Source organism: Haliotis asinina, chromosome 16 (assembly GCF_037392515.1).
Source record: "Haliotis asinina isolate JCU_RB_2024 chromosome 16, JCU_Hal_asi_v2, whole genome shotgun sequence".
In the NCBI taxonomy this organism is placed as follows: Eukaryota; Metazoa; Mollusca; class Gastropoda; order Lepetellida; family Haliotidae; genus Haliotis; species Haliotis asinina.
The window spans coordinates 3,645,628-3,663,457 of record NC_090295.1 but is presented as its reverse complement, the minus strand read 5'-3'; the positions used below and the strand labels follow the sequence as shown (position 1 = coordinate 3,663,457).

The 17,830-nt window shown below is 40.5% G+C and overlaps 1 protein-coding gene across 1 annotated transcript in view; it reads left to right on the top strand.

The window, feature by feature from the left end:
- The window catches only part of LOC137268238 (alkaline phosphatase-like), a 40,069-nt gene extending 24,382 nt beyond the window's left edge, over positions 1–15,687 (top strand). The window contains exons 4-10 of the mRNA XM_067802776.1: positions 8,773–8,930; positions 9,934–10,041; positions 10,398–10,500; positions 10,980–11,120; positions 12,348–12,539; positions 14,270–14,386; positions 14,827–15,687. Coding sequence (XP_067658877.1) covers positions 8,773–8,930; positions 9,934–10,041; positions 10,398–10,500; positions 10,980–11,120; positions 12,348–12,539; positions 14,270–14,386; positions 14,827–15,092 — 1,085 coding nt within the window. The 3' untranslated portion in view covers positions 15,093–15,687. The remainder of the gene's footprint in view (positions 1–8,772; positions 8,931–9,933; positions 10,042–10,397; positions 10,501–10,979; positions 11,121–12,347; positions 12,540–14,269; positions 14,387–14,826) is intronic.
- The last annotated feature ends 2,143 nt before the right edge of the window (positions 15,688–17,830 follow it).

Sequence of the window (17,830 nt, the reverse complement as noted above, 5' to 3'; positions counted from 1 at the left end):
AACCCATATCCCCGTTGATGGCTACATTAGGGGCAAACATCAGCTTGTTATTGTCTCCCTGGTCAGACGTAACAATTGTCAGACAGGTTAAAACAACAAACTATCAGGTTGACTGCACAGCTGCCTGTTGACGTAGTACACCCACATCACCTACTTTTCCTGCGTAACCTTCATCTACATCACCACCCTTAATATATTGAGCAGAGAGCACAGAAGGCCCTACAGCTGTAACCACTGAACCGTGGCGTCTCTCTGCTCCCAAGTTCCCACGTGGGGGTGTCCTTTTCTACCTATTCCATTAATCTTTAAAACATCTAACAAGCTCAACGCATGCATTTTTTTACTCAAATGTGATGTTATACATATCATAAGAGTATTTTTTATGTGTTATTCAGTTGATAAATTATTATTTCATGATACATATATGTACAATATTTTGCTTCGACTCTGTAACTACCCACATTATGACATTGAGACCATTTTGATTTATCGAGTCATATGAATCTTGGCATATTTTACCGGTTTGCCACTTTTGCACTCTACCTTTTTAAAGGGGGCGTGCATATTTTGGTGGTATATAGTATTCCATCTATTCATTTGGATTTATTAATTTATTTGTTTTTGTTTTGTTTTTTACTGCTAGTGGGCTTGTTAGTCTGCTTTGATAACTGTAAATTTATTCTGACGTTTGACGAGCGGAACATGAAGTGTTGTTATCATGTATGTTATGTAATTATATTATTGGTATGGAGCGGCATTGATATGTATGTTTATGCTTGACAATCCAGTCCCGATTACTTAAGGAGATTAGTTTAAACTATAGATTAACGTATCCATACTATTAATGTGTAATCATTATATCGGGCTATGAGGAATACGTAATGTAATCAAGATTGACTTTGCGTTTACTTTTCTATTTTTTAAATACATTTTCACTATTTTTGCTACACTCGAACATATTTACTTTGGCTTCCGTGATTGTGGTCTCTAAGTATTTTAGAAATTATGTTGTTGAGACAACTGGAACTGTTGATCTGCAGTCTTTCAAAATTCATTTTCACGAGATATATTCTCCCTTTTTACCAGTTCTCAAAATGAACATATAGATGTTTACACCAAGGTATCTTCCCGTAAAATAAGTAGGACGAAACGTGAAGCATAGCAGCTTTACTGAAGCCATAACTGAAGTTGTTAAAATGATCCTGAAGACTGTCATTTTCAACGTTCACCTTGCAAGCAATTTTACCAAGAAACTAAATAACTCATTACTACTGGAAGGAGTGAATTGAAAGCCCATTTTATTAACTGAAGTCACTGATTGAACTCGCTAACATCGATTCACTTACATTCTGGTACACGTGTCTTATTTCGTTTCCTGAGGACACACATTTTACTTTTTTATAGAAAATCCGTGTCTAATCCCATAAAACAACACCGTTGTCACTACTCCAAACGATTTTGACCTCGACCCAAAACAAAGGTTTAACTTACAGGACTACCTGTAAGATATCCCTTTCTTGATAACGAGTTTAACAGCTACGCCGAAATGCTGCTTACCTTATAAGAAGTTGTATATCCATAGAACTTTCGTATTATTTTCCAAATGATCATGACCTGAACAGATATTACTTTGTCAGAGACTTCATGAGTGATTTTCAAGTTCTAATCCACACACTGATTTCCACTTTTTCATCATTTTGACTTTTATCTCAGTTTGTTGAGTATCTCAGCATAACTCGCAAAGACAATGGAAACTGAGCGGAACGATGACGCTTTCTGTTTCTTCCGCGTTCACTTACGTAATTTCCGCAAAGCGCCTACGACAATTTGCGCCGAAAAAGTCATGTCTCGTCCGCTGGTCTTGTTTATTGGAGTATAACAGCTGCCGCTTTCAAGTGTATTTTACTTGTCATATACAAAATTCATCCATGGATCACATTAGGTCATTAGGGGACACCAGCTTTGAAATGAACAGGTGTTCGTGAGTGTATATGGATGAAAAAGACTGATTGCGCAAGACGCGCAGCCAAATATCTCACATTCAAAGGAAATCGTGATTGTTTTATAAGGCGTCGAGCTGACCGGTTGGTTTTGGTGTTGTGTATAAACCTCCTTTGCAAGAACTTTGTCAAGCATACCTGCTTTGTCCTTTTGCAAGATCTGCACATATTAGTCTTTGAAAGACATTGACATTTATGTGTAGGTGCTCTGGAAAACCTTGTCCGGCACGATATTCCTTCCAATTTAGTTATTGTGTGCATGCTGCATTTCAATTTTGGAAATATGCTTAAAACATATTTTGATTCTCAAAGAATGTGGTTCGTTTAGCAAGCAAAATATTGCTTTGATTAACACTTCACTAGTACTATACAATATTACAGAATACACAAAACCGGATACACAAAAACGACAAATTATAGCATTGTGATTAGGGGTATATGGGGTTATCGGAGTCCCATTTTATCCACCGAGACAAGTCCTACACGCCCTAGTGGGGCATGGATTCGGGGAGGGGGTAACGGAGGAGATGACCAAGACACACGTACTCCATACGCTATCATGGTCTTCCTTACTGCTTGAAGATCGACCTTTTCTCATTGTGGTCTATGATGACTTCGGTGATCGGAAAAAAACTGATTCACTGTGAAAACCAGAAAATAGGTGAATCCGTCCACGATTTTATCATAAAACACAAAGCTTGATTTTTAATTTTTTAACAGGAAAGTAATTAACTTGTCAAAAACCTTCTCACAAATGTTCAGTGTTTCTACAAAGAGCTAGTCAGACACAACAAACCATAATTCTATTTTTCATGTTTACTTATATGATAGATGTATTTGATGTAATGATATGTATGTATATGTTATTATATGATAGTTCATATGGATGACGACACATGCTTCATTTATATTTTGTATTATATGCTGTATGGGTGAGGTACTGTAAAGCTTGTTCACCAGTCCCAATCAGAGTTACAAAACACACAAAAATACAACAGCATGGAGATGTGTGGAGAAAATAGAGACAAATGGAGAACAGCAATGTCATAACTGAACAGAAATCATTCCCTCTATTGGTTAAGGCCGTGTGGGATTAGTTAAACAAAGAAATCTAGTCGACCATGCCTCCAAATCCTCTTACTCCTTAACCAAACGACTTGCCTGGGCTGTCTAAAATTGAATTGAAATTTTTGTAAATTCGATGTTTCGGGTATTACGTAAGGAGGTAATCAGGTGTCAACTCTATGGCGTTCGACGCTCCGGACATGAAGGAAAACCAAATACGTTATAAAGTACAGTAATGTGGTCACTATGAGCGAGGCAGACAGTCTGATGAGCACAGCTCATTACGGAAATCTCTTGTCTTTGGAGCTGCTCGTTGAGACGCTGAAGCCTTCTGTCAAGTTCTTCTTTATTCTTTATTGTGGCCACTGTCTCACAATATGCAGTTTACATTGCTCACAGACCCTCGATTCACGATGACGCCAACTTTCTCGACTACTGTTCGTGCGACGACTATCATTCAGGAATTGGCTCCACAGCTCATTCTTTCACCGAAGTCTTTGTGTATGTGTTTTAGCTCGTTAATTAGCGTAGAGACGAGTCTTCTGCTATTCTCGGGCGTTCTCGGGAACAAGTTCTCCAAGGTAGTCGACGCTCCGGGTGTCATTAGAACAGTGTTGAGCACTGTCATACTCCACTGCTTTTCGACAGTCCTGTTGTGTATTTGATAAAACAATCGACAATCCGGGTGTGAACCAAAAGAGGATACCACCATTCTCATCGGTGGATGGAATGGGATGAAGAAAACCCGCATACTCTTCATCACATTGCTACACCGTATTTACCATAACGAATGTTTAAATATCACTTTATGTAAATAGAGCATCAAAACAAGCTGAAACCATGTATTATATTAACATGGTACTAACTATAGTCGATTCGAACCACTGCTTTACAGTTCACTGACTGGATGCAGGCTTTTCCCACGTGGCGGGGTAAAACTTAATGATCTATTCTCCCGCGCAAGGCCACGTGAACCAATCAGAAATGGACATTCTTAAATGGGGTAGGAGAAATGTGCCCTGTACGTTCTTATGAACCTTGATCTTTCAGGTACATTTCATCAGTTGTGTACAAATAATGGTCTAGAATACTGTTTCAAACACTTTAATACGTATTGATGCAGGGGCTCCATATATGTTCTTGTTTACGTCCCGCTCGTCAAACGTCAGAATAAATTTACAGGTATCAAAGCAGACTCACTCGCTGGGCCACTTGCAATAAAAAAACCAAACAAATCAAAAACAGGTAAATCAGTTAATTTAAACAAATAGATGGAATACTAAAAACCACCTAAATATTAGTATGCACGCCCCATTTAAAAAGATAGAGCGCTAAAGTGGCAAGATTCAAACTCAAAACTATTCAATCGTATTTTACTCGATAAATCAAAATGGTCTCAATGTCATAATGTGGGTAGTTACAGAATCAAATCAAAATATTTTACATGTTTATGTACGATTTATTTAGCAAAGCCAGAAAAATCCCCGACAAACACGGCCGCTTCTCCTCAATACGTGGGTTTGTGAAAGTGAGGGTACTCCCTGCAAGGCTCACTCCCATTAGTTAACAAGGCGTCCTCCCATTTTATGTATTTTATACTCGATAGGTACGGAAAATTAATTAGGCGATGTGGGTATGTCATGACTGGTTGGTTGAATAATACATAAAAAATACTCTTATGATTATGTATAACATCACATTTTAATAAAAAGATGCATGCGTTGAGCTTGTTAGATGTTTTAAGATTAATAGAAGAGGTAGAGAAGGACACCCCCACGTGGGAACTTGGGAGCAGAGAGACGCCACGGTTCAGTGGTTACAGCTGTAGGGCCTCCTGTGCTCTCTGCTCAATATATTAAGGGTGGTGATGTAGATGAAGGTTACGAAGGAAAAGTAGGTGATGTGGGTATACTACGTCAACAGGTAGCTGTGCAGTCAACCAGATAGTTTGTTGTTTTAACCTGTCTGACAATTGTTACGTCTGACCAGGGAGACAATAACAAGCTGATGTTAACACATGTGATCTAACGATAGTTTTGCGTTCTTTAGCATGTTTTGGAAGGGATGGCTGGGGTGTATCATTTATTCTTTCATTCATTCACATATGTACTTCTTTCTTTTATTATTTCTTTCATTCATTCACATATACTTCTTGCTCTTCATTCATTCGTTCGTTCGTTCGTTCGTTCGTTCGTTCGTTCATTCATTCATTCATTCATTGTAAGATTTCGACTGATACAGTAAACTGGCTGAAGTACTGTTAAACGCAGCCTAAGTTGCGATGGAGACGAATCAGGTCACTGTGTGCATTGGAGCATGAGGAGGCGCATACTAATTAGTACAAATGGTAAAGAAAACAAGCGAGTGACCTACCCCTGTTGTAGATAATTTCTGGTCTGAGAAATAGGAGAATACCCCATAAAACCTCGGACGAAGAAAAGCCGGGACGGGCAAACGGGAACTACAAAAAATGGAGACCACACTATTAAAAGGAAACATGCTAAACTGGGTAGGTACACTTAAAACTATTAGGTAGGTACATTTGGTGAATGTCAGCGGAATTGGCAAGACATATTTCAATACAGTTTAAAGATCTCACAACACCGTTTATTAATGTGTTCCCGCATAGTCACTGGAGTTTGGTTACTCTTGATTGGGGCTTTCACAAATAACTTCAACTTCATAGATATAGGTTGAATTTTGGTATATTTATAGAATACCTAAATTCAAAAGAATCTCAAGGCTTAGTATTCTAAGTGTATTGTATATGTTGCTGGAAGTAAAGGGTTTCAACAGCCCATGCTTGCCATAAAAGGCGACTATGCTTGTCGTAACAGGCGACTAACGGGATCGGGTGGTCAGGCTCGCTGACTTGGTTGACACATGTCATCAGTTCCCAATTGTGCAGGTAGATGCTCATGCTGTTGATCACTGGATTGTCTGATCCAAACTCGATTATCTACAAACCGCCGCCATATTGCTGGGATATTACTGAGGGCAACATAAAACTACACTCACGAAATTAAACTGAATTGTCATTAGAATTTCAACTATTTTTAAACCATATGTTTGCAAAATAAAGAAAACAAGCAAACGAATATATTTTCGTCCACGAGAGAGATTAGTCGAATTAAGACCGGAATGATTTCATTTTTTTTTGTCGTGATACTTATAAACACACTTTCATTCATATATTTACAACCTCCAAGACAATAAAAAAAAACTATGAAAATTTACGTGGAAATCCAGATTCTTGTACTTGTTACAAATTAGCAGAATTAAGTCAAAATGAGTTGAATTTTGTGCCATGATACTTACAAATATATCCTCATTCATTTACAAAATCCAAAACACAGGAAAAGATGTATTTTGAGTAAAAGTGATTATTCTGGCATATTTTTAAAAATCTTCCTGAATTCGCAAAATTAAGTCACAATCAGTTGAAGTTTGTGTCATGATACTCATAATGGCACTTTCATTCATTTACATCATCCAAAACATTAGAAAAGATGTATTTGGAGTGAAAAGGAAAGATTCTCGCTCATGGGCCCAATGTTTTTCGCCCATGGGCGAGATGTTTTTGAAAATCGGTCTCAATTAGCAGAAATAAGTCATAATGAGTTGGATTTTGTGCCATGATACTCATATATATATATATCCTCATTCATTTACAACCTCCAAACCACAGGAAAAGATGTATTTTGAGTGAAGGCAAATATTCTCGCCCATGGGCCAAAATGTCTTTCTCCCATGGGCGAGAGTTTTCATAATTGCTCTCATTTAGAGGAATTAAGTCAAAATGAGTTGAAATTTCTGTCATGGTACTCATAAATGTACTTTCATTCATTTACATCCTCCAAATACTGGAAAAGATGTGTTTGGGGTAAAAGGAAATATTTTCGCCCATGGGCCAAAATGTTTTTCGCCCATGGGTGAGATTTTGTTAAATAGCTCTAAATTAACGGATTTAATTCAAAATGAGTTGAATTTTGTGACATGATACTTATGAACATACTTTCATCCATTCACAACCTCCAAAACATGGGAAAAGGTGTATTTTGAGGAAAAGTAAATATTCTCACCCATGGGCCAAATGGTTTTCGCCCATGGGCGAGGCGTTTTGAAAAATCACTTTAAATTAGCCGAATTAAGTCAAAATAAGCTTAATTTCGTGTCAAGACACTAGCAAATACACGTTCATTTATTGAAAAACTGCACAGCCTGGAAAAAAAACATGTAGTTTCAATGAAATTAATTATTCTCGTCTATGGGCCAATATGTTTTTCACCCATGGGCGAGATTTTTTAAAATCGCTGTCAGTTAGCAGAGTCAAGTCACAACAAGCTGAAATTTGTATCATGATACTTATCAACATTTTTTCATTCTTTTACAACCTCCAAAACATTTATTCTGGATGAAATGAAACACTTTCGCCCATGGGCCTGCCCATGGGCCTGCCCATGGGCCTACCCATTGGCCACTGTTCGCCCATGGGCGTGCCCATGGGCGAGCGAGTTTAAATTTTGAGTTTTCGAAAAAATTTTTTTTCATTTTTTCATCCTTAGCACACATACATAACAGCTGCCTGTTTAATTTTGCGAAATCGCTTGTGCGAGAGTGGCCACAGTGCTGAGAGTTTCTGGACTTTTGTGAGTCCAGAATTAAATTGTGACGTGTTAATTTAATAATTTCGGATATCCCAAGGTCGAGAGTAACGATTAATTCCAGGTGTCACGAGGTTAGGTGTAACGAATAATTTCGGATATCACCAGATCGGGTACGAGGAACACTTCTGGATGTCAGGAGACGGTTTGCATATATTTTCATTGGTAACAACTTTTATTGTTCCCATGAAACAAAGAATACGGATGTACCGAGTGTGCCATATCCAGAGTTGAATGAATCAGTGCAATTGGAGCAGTATCTCTGAGATGTCAATAAAAAATTGTTTAAATAGATTTCAGAGCGAAATTATTTTGCCCCATGCAAAGTATTTTGTTGGGTAACATAAGCTGAATGTTGCACATTGTAACAGTGAACCATTGTAACATACTGCAGCAGCTTCGTGTCACCCTGCACTTTCTGTTGAACGAGTGAGTGAAGTTAGTTTTACGCCGAAGCCAGCAATATTCCGACTATGTGGTGGCCGCCTCTAAATAATCGAATGGCCCAGACAATCCAGTGATCAAGAGCATGATAATCTATCTGCTTTGAGATGAGGGATGCGCAATGTTTCAGGCGAATGTGACTATGAAAGGTGAAGGTTGCACAATTTACAACCAGCGGAATGAGTGTGGCAGTGTCGTGTTTGATTATTGCAGAGTGTTGCCCTTTGTAAGTTAAATGTTGCACACTGTCAGAGTCGGAATTAGTGTTACAATGTTACACTTCAGTATTACATTGTTATAGCTTAATGCCACAGTTGAATGTTGCAGTGTTATAGTTGAATGTTACAATTTTACAGCTGAATATTGCATGCTGCCACCACTGAATGTTACAGTATTACAGCTGACTGTCAGTGTTACAGCTGAGTGCTACATTTAAATGTTACAGTGTTACACTTAAATGTTATAAGTTCACAGTTAAATGTTACATTTGAACGTTACATTGTCACTGTTAAATGTTGCACATAGTGACAGGTGAGTGCTCTATTGTTACATTTGTATGCTTTACAGTTAGTGTAACAATAATACCTATATACCCCTAGGAAAATCTGTCGGCTTCGTGACGACAGCAAGGGTAACCCACGCCTCCCCCGCGGCCGGATACGCCAACTCTGCCGACAGGAACTGGGAAGGGACGACAGAGGTTCCTCCAGAATGCAAGGACATAGCGGCGCAGCTCTTTGACAACGTTGACTTCAGTGTAAGTGCTTAGTCACTGGACTTGTGTTTATTTCTTTAACGCCACACTCAGAATTCCATCTGTCTGGGGCAGATAACCCAGTGATCGACATCATGCGATCTACGCATTAGAGACAGCATGGCGTGCATCATGCAAGACCAAGTCTGACCCGCATCTTCACGAGTTTTAGCCTCACGTTAGAACTTAAGTAAACACAATAATCTGAATACCAGTATCGCAATAAACACAAACGTTGGATGATCTGGATACGCACAATCCAAATACTTGACGACGATGAGAGATTTCAGGCTGAATATTTAGACAGAAACAACCACACTTCATCATATAGATAATTCCGCAGAAAGCAATCATTAGACAGAGAGCACCTGTCACTTACGCCGTGGAGAAAGCAGTTGAACTTCACCCTTTGGATGCAACCCAGTTAAAGTACTTCTTAAAAGACGAAACAAACAAGGGAGCGAAGCTGTTCTAGTCATTACCCCAATGTTCATCAAGGTTATGAAGGTGCTTTCTTTTACACATTTTGTCTCTTACTCCAAGAAGAAAATCCGAAAAGATCAAATTGTTTGTAAATACATCCATATTTTCTCTGAATGTGTTGTTTCCAAGTACCCCAGTTGTTTCTCAGCAACTGCTCCTTAATGCAGTGGTTATTTCTTCATACATCAGTCTTGTTGCTATCGTTTCTTGGTACATCAATCATTTTTAAGACATTAATATAGCCCACGAATCCTCTTGTTATTTCTCAGTACAGTCGAGCCCTGCTATGTCAAACGTACGTTTTTCTCGAAGTAACACCTCAAGTTCACTCATACTCATGTTTATTCATCATGATGCGGCTGTGTCGAACATCATATACTCGAAATACTCGCGTAGGCTCCGTCGACTTCGACACAACTGCATGTTGATTGTTCCTGGGTGTAACGAATGTTAGCTTTCATGTCATTGTAATTGTCCCCAGCCATTGTTCACGTACAATTATGACGTCATATCTTGTCACCAGGTGATCATGGGCGGAGGCCGTCGATACATCCTGATGAATAATCAGACCGACCCGGAAACTAATTCCGTCCACAGTAAACAGAGGACTGATGGGAGGGACCTCATAAAGGTGAGGGTCAACGTGAAAGGGCAAGTCTCTCGCTGAAGGACGTCGACGTTTACAAGCTATGTAATTTAGTATCCATGACTAAGAATCGTACAAGTAATTGACAGATTATTCTGTTTATATTGCTTGCGTAAATTTTGCACCTTAATCTAAAACTGTAAGCTCCCTTTCATCCACTGACATCACAATGATTTTTAATCGATAAACAGTACAATGGATATCAAACCCCTTGAGTGTGAGTGATACTGGCTTAGCGCCGCCTTTTGAAACAGCCCCGGTCGTCGTGGGACAACAAAAATGGGTTTCACTCATTCTGATAAAAACTACACATAATCTTCGCTCGTTGTTGTCTGTTTCAGGAATGGAAAGAGAAGAACATGAACGCTGGTAAGAAGACGGAGTATGTGTACAACAAAGGCCAGTTTGACGCCGTCAACCCAGCTACAACAGACTCTCTTCTTGGTATGTACAATGTCACGCAGCGTGAAATAAGAGTTTTGTTCTTCCTACCGAGAGGTTTTTGCATTACGGGCTACAACAATACGGCAGTTGCTGTATAAGCACATGAATGATTACCATTACCCCTAGCTTTCCATTCGAGAACTGTTCAAGTCATTCCGGGACAAGCCGAATGTAGGTTACGGATAGCAATCGCTACGATTCGCCCGTTTCCGTGACCTCCCAGGACACGGTTTGTCTCGGAATAGTGAGGGAGTATCGTTTTACGCCCTTTCATCAATATTCCAGCAATATCAGGGGGGGAGGGGGTGGGGTGGGTTGAACCTTAACACGTGACTTGTCTAATCCTGGTCTTCGGTGCGACGGGCGAACTCTTTAACCACAAGGCTACCCCACCGCCCATGTCCTGGGATAACACGTGTGTGTCACGAATGTACATAAAGCTCACCATCCATTTATGGGAAACTCTACTTTCATTTCAGGTTTGTTTGCGCCAAGTCACATGTCCTATGATCTCGAGAGGGACAAAACCGATGCAGGGGAACCATCGTTGGCAGACATGACACGGAAAGCCATCCAGATTCTCAAGAAGAATAACAAGGGTTTCTTTTTGTTTGTTGAAGGTAGTTCAGCATTACCTTGATACCCATAGATTTCTTAATCTGTTGTTGTACACTGCAGCGCTTAATGTCCAAATATGCATGCTCATCACTTTTAGGAAACAATGTTTGCAGTTTAGAACGCCGCACACAGCAATAGTCCATCTAGATGGCGACGGTCTGTAACCAATCGAAAGTCGAGCTATAACAATCCACTGATCAACATCATGAACATTTATCTGCGCAGCTGCGATACGATGAACTGTCCATCCACCAAGTCAACGAGCCGGACCACCAGATCCCGTTATTGGCACCTAAAGAATGCCTTAATCACTGGATTACCCAGTTGCCCGTGTTAGCTGGGCAAGTGGGGAACACCGGAAGTTATGTATGTCAGGGTTCCGATTCACAAAGCGTTTGTAACTTTACGATCTTTACGATAAACACCAAGTTTATCATCGGCATACGGATGTCTTAGCTCTACGAACGCTTAGTGGATCGAGACCCTTGACTTTTACATAGGTCTTTTGTCCCGTGAAGGTCCGAGGTAGAATAGGCCTTGAGCAACCCATGCGTGCCATAAAGGCGACTATGCTTGTCATAAGAGGCGACTATCGGGTGGTCAGGCTCGCTGACTTGGCTGACATTTGTCATCGCTTCCCAGTAGCGCAGATGGGTGCTCATACTGGTGATCACTGCATTGTCTGGTCCAGACTCGATTATCTACAGACCGTCGCCATATAACGGGAATATTGCTGAGTGTGGCGTAAAACTAAACTCACCGAAACACGTGTGTCTTTTAGAGGAACTCAACCAGGTTGTGTTTGGTGTTGATGAACCACGACACATGACTGGGAGATGGGGCATGGATCCGAACCCATTTTCATCGGTATCTCTCAGACATAACTGAGACAATTTTTCACACTCGTTACCCTCAATTGGAAAAATAAACGGATAAGTGAATACCTTGTCCCCGAGCCACTACGGAAAAAGCCGACCCTTGCAGCTCACGGAAACAGAACGATTGGGGAGAATCAAACGAGTTGTCACAAACAAACTGCCCGTAACCTGCGTTCGGGACAACATGTGCCATTCCCGGACGTGCCGAACCTAGGGAACAGAAACATGCGAATGATTATTCCGAAGGTCAGCTGGTGAGGACCGCAAAATGTGTTATGACTTTTAGTTTAAAATTTAGTTTCAGTCTTGGAAAGTTTCAACCCCGAACACTGACGCTTGTTTGTACAACAGGTGCGCGTATTGATCACGGACACCATAACAACTCGGCCAAGAGGGCCCTGTATGACGTCCTGTCTCTAGGCGATGCCGTTGCTGCTGCTGTAGAGGAGACTGACGAAAAGGACACACTGATTGTCGTCTCGGCAGACCACTCCCACGTCTTCGGCATTGCTGGCTACCCATCCAGGGAAAATGATATTTTTGGTAAGCTCTTAAGTTGTTTTTATACCGCTTTTAACAATATTTCAAGAATATCACGGATGTCAGAAATGGGCTTCAGGCATACGAACCAGGGCCTTCGGCGTGACCAGCGAACGTTGTAACCATTAGCTATCCCATCGCTCATTTTTGCGGTGTTACGGTTAAGGATTTTCCGTGACAAACGATGTAAGAAACCCCCTGTGAACCTGCAAAACAGACCAAAGAAAAAGCTAAAAAAAAAAAAATCAAATTTTGCATTATTTGGCAGAGAGAGCAAGTTATACAAAGTCACAAGTCAATTTCACAATACCGATTTCAAATACAATACTTATGAGACAAAATCTAAGGCAATGGGTCACAAAATATAATTTAGTAAACTCACCAAGGTTTGCGAGAGAGAAACAGATATGCAGATTGTAACACTGTGAGCGGTCTGTCATGGGCTAATGGTGATTCAAGCGTTGACGGATTTGTTCGCCATGTACACCCCCGTGAATGTCCGTATCTCAACATGGCAACCAGCCTTTATATATTCAGTCATTTCCCGAAAGTTCGGGCACATACGACCATCGCCAACACCGTAGAAATCTCTAGCAGTCTCCCAGAAGTAACAAATAGAAAAGCAAGGGCAGATAATTTCCGGACAGTCTGCTACCATAATCTTAAAAATGCTGACCATCTATTATACGAAATGTGACCCATCATAATTATTATTCACAACACACTCGTAACACGCGTAAGGACAGAAACAGTGTGTTCTTTACTGTCAAACTAAAAACTTTACGAGCGTTTATCACGGGGAAAGTCAGTACATGATCTAATTAAATTGGTACAATAGTTAGGAGCGATGTCTGGAGTACATGCACCTAGGACATATTCGTAGGCCTTTCCTGTAGGTAAACACTCCTTACACCAGTCAGGTTTGAATGTGTGGGTACGTGGTTTAGATCACCTTGTGTGAATGAGTTTAGATTTACGCCGCTTTCAGCAATTTTCCTGCAATGTCACGGCAGGGTTGGGGTTGGGGATTGTGGAATCGAAACCGAGGCTCAGGTGAAGTATTTGCAGATGAGTAGAGGTAGTGGTAGTTGAAAGAGGGCTCATCACAGACGGTCATTTGTGTTGTAAGAGGTGTCTCCTTTGATCCACAACTGTGAGATTTTAGAGCTTGATCACGCTATGCTACATTGATCGCCAATTGTTGGCCTTTTGTTGTTTAAAGCGGCACAGCAAGAGTTTAGTTAAATGTGCAAATAATCGAATCGGACCAGACAATGCAATATCTGACATTACCCGATCCATCCCGCCCATAAACCCGATGTACGAATGTACATCATATAGCTCGATTACTGATATTTGTGGTTTTGTGTTATCCCGAAGTAGCTTGGCTTTTCTTGTCAATAGGTTTTAAGATTCTTTCATATAACATCACGAAGGAACACCTGATAGGGACTTCGCACACTATGCCCAAAAGCAGTTTCGAACTCAGATCATTAAGCAAACACGTCAACGACAAGACTACACCACCGCCTCATTTCTCATGGCACTGGTAACAATATTCCAGTAATACCACGACGGGGGACACCAGAAATGGGCTTCAGACGTAGTGTCCGTATTAAGAATCGAACTCGGGTGTTTGACATGACGAACGAAAACCATAACCACACGACTACGCCGCTGTCGACCCCTCAAATGAATTTAAAGCCAAACCAATATTGTTGCTGTGTTTGCAGGTCTTGTAGATATTGTCCCAGAAGACGAGAAACCCTTTGACAAAATGCCCTACACTACACTCTTCTACGGCAACGGGCCTGGGATAGGTCGCACCAACCTCACTGATGTCGATACGGGTAAGGATAATCACGTTTAGTTAGACTGTGTGAGTGTAATTTTACGCCGCACTCAGCAATATTCCTCTATAGCGGCGGTGTGTACATAATCGAGTCTTGACCAGGCAATCTAGTGATCAACAGTATGAACATCGATCTGCGCAATTGTGAACCGGTGATATGCATCAACCAAGCCTGCTCACCTGACCACCAGATCCTGTGCCTCTTATGACAAGTATATTCACATTTGTGGCAAGCACAAAAGGCCTATTCTAACCCGGATCCAGTCATGGGAGGAAGACAGCCGACATTGTTTATATCTTTAATTAATTGCATAAATTATTTGGTGTAAAAAAATGAGGCAAGTGTTTATTCGAGTGCTGTCTTGATTGTTATCAAATGTATGGCATAATCATGTTGTACTTTCTCAGTCAATGTTTATATATACCCCCATTTTTCAGCTGACATTGACTTTCAACAACCAAGTATGATACAGATGACAGATGACACTCACGGAGCTGAGGACGTTGCAATATATGCACGCGGTCCGATGTCGCACCTGTTCCACGGGGTGCACGAGGAGAATTACATTGCTCACGTGATCGGTTACGCCACGTGTGTTGGGGCCAACAAGGATCACTGCTCCCATTCCACGTCTTCAAGCAAAAGACTTGTGTTCAGTTATCCTGTCGTTGTGTTCCTAATAGCTCTATTACTTTATAAGTAATATCAATGCTAATATTGTCTTCTATCTTCTTGCGTTAACCCGTAAATCTAACAACAATAGATGATAGCGTATAGTAATAATGACCCCATCATATCGATTGTTTAAACGCGTAAATTGTCTTTAAGTTTCTTTTTAAAGCATATATAAATAATGTTTTCTAACCAATATTTTATTGTTCATTAACTTTGCTCAAATATGTACACAAATCTATTTGGCTGTGTGGAGTTGTGTCCCTTAATATTGGCAGAATCCTATGATCTTGGAATCGAATTCCAAATTAATTTTGATAATGCTTAACGTCTCTATACCTGTAAGTGAAATACGGTTGAAACCGGCTATAAACAATATATTTCCCCATTCTATGTAAATTTCGTTAAGTTTTTATATCCTGATGTTGTGATCGAAAGATTGAAACTTTCTGGATCGTCATTCTGGTCAGAAAAAATTCCTCGTTGTCTTGAACTCCATGTAATCGTCCTTCACTTCGCGTCCCATAATCCTTCCCTTCATGTCTGTGTATCTTCTGTCCTGACATCAACACTACTCATCCTCCTGGAGTGTACATATGTTCAGTCAATAAAAGTATTTTCATGAGTGTGTTTCTCTCAATGAACCAATGTCACGATTAGAACTGAGACCTTTCACCCGTCCTACTAAGCGAATGACCATTCAGTATTATCCACGGGGCGTTCCAGTAAATGTTTTAGACGACCTTTACGTATTCTCTCGCTGGATGGACCTTTACGTATTCTCTGGGTGGAGGGACCTTTACGCATTCTCTGGGTGGACGGAACCTTTACGTATTCTCTATGTTGATGGACATTTACGTATTCTCTTGGTGGAGGGACCTTTACGCATTCGCTGGGTGAAGGGACCTGTACGTATTCTCTGGGTGGAGGAACCTTTACACATTCTCTGGGTGAAGGGACCTTTACGTATTCTCTGGAAGGAGGGATCTTTACGTTTTCTCTGGGCAGGGGGACCTTCATGTATTCTCTGTGTTGCGGGACATTTACGTTTTCTTTGGGTTGAGGGAACTACCTTTACGTAATCTCTTATTGGGAACCGTCACGTATTCTCTGGGAAGAGAAACTGTTATGTATTGTCTAGGTGAAGGGACCTCTAAGAGGAAGGACCTTTACGTATTCTCTTGGTGGAGGGGCCTTTACGTATTTTCTGGTAGGAGTTGTCTTGGATTAGGGACCTTGGCGTATTCTCCGTGTTGAAGGACCTTTACCTATTCTCTTAGAGGAGGGACCTTTATGTATTTTCTAAGAGGAAGGACCTTTACGTATTCTCTTGGTGGAGGGGCCTTTACGTATTTTCTGGGAGGAGGGACCTTAACGTATTGTCCGTGTTGAGCGACCTTTACCTATTTTCTGGGCGGAGGCACGCATCCGCGTGCTTTACGACTAATCTAAAGCACAAAACATTTAATAGAGGACTAACTAATAGTTGATTTGGACCGAAAGTAACAGTCCTCGTTCAGGGCTAGCCATGTTAGTGCGTCTTCCATATATGAATTGTGGGACATAGCTTTTGTTGGTGAATCCGCTGTGATATCGCTGGAACTGACGTGAATTATGACGTTGGTTACCAAGGGTGCGTGCAATTGTAAGGAGGCAGGCTGAAAGGCTTAATGACGTCAAGTCAGTGTAACGTGATGCGAAAAGTATGTTTTTTCGTCTTATAAAGTATTGTCGGCGCCTTTAATATTTCCCGATGCATCTAAGAAAATTATATTCCTATTCTCCGTGTATTATACACTCTTTAGAAAAACAGAAAACTATAAGTTATTTGAGACGAATTTATCGTTAGTTTAAGGGCAATCATTTCAGGTAATTTCAGTGGTACAAAGCCTAAACTTCACACATCCATAGGCAAAAACTTTGTCAACACAACAGTTTGTTGTGTTCCTGTTTACTTCAGTCCACAAGATGACGTCAAAACAATGCCATGCATGGCCACCATTGGTGGCAGTTACTGTTCGGCGAAATCGCTCTTGTGGAATTCTCCCCCTCTCTTCTTGCAATGCGATTGCCAGTTGTGGATGTGTCTAACGTGTGTTTTGGCGTTGATGTACACATCGATCCCGTTCATCCCATATCTGCTCTATCGAGTTTAGATCTGGTAATATAGAAAGTCATGGCAAGACATACTATGTCTATATGTTTACTACACAGAAAAGGAAACGTTTAGCTGAAAATTGTTATGAATTTATAAACTTAAAGGTCACATGCAACCAAAATATCAAACATAATTAAAACACAAATATCACTTATTCATGACATACAATATACACTGCTGCTTGTAATAACAAATACAAACAAATAAACAACATTATAAGCACACAATCGCGATTCAAAAGTGCAATATTTTGTACTTGGCAGTCCCAACCCTGTCACAGCGGGTGGGTGTGCACACAAGTGTAACGATTAGCTGGTTCATTTGCTGATACGCTGGGGGTTCATTGTATGTACTGAAAGATTATCTGTTTGGTGGGCATTTTAGAAGTATGGCGAGTCACAAAAAGTAAGATTCTTTTATTGTACTTGATGCGTCGCTTCAGTATGGATTCATATACCGTTGTCAAACAAAATCATATACACTAGACGAAGTTGTTATTCACAAATAATGTATTTAGAGATGTTGGGTTTTGTAAATACATGTTCTCTGAATTTGCGCTCGATCCAATCGAAAATCATCTCAGTAGAGATGGTGAACTACTGTGTGGCTGG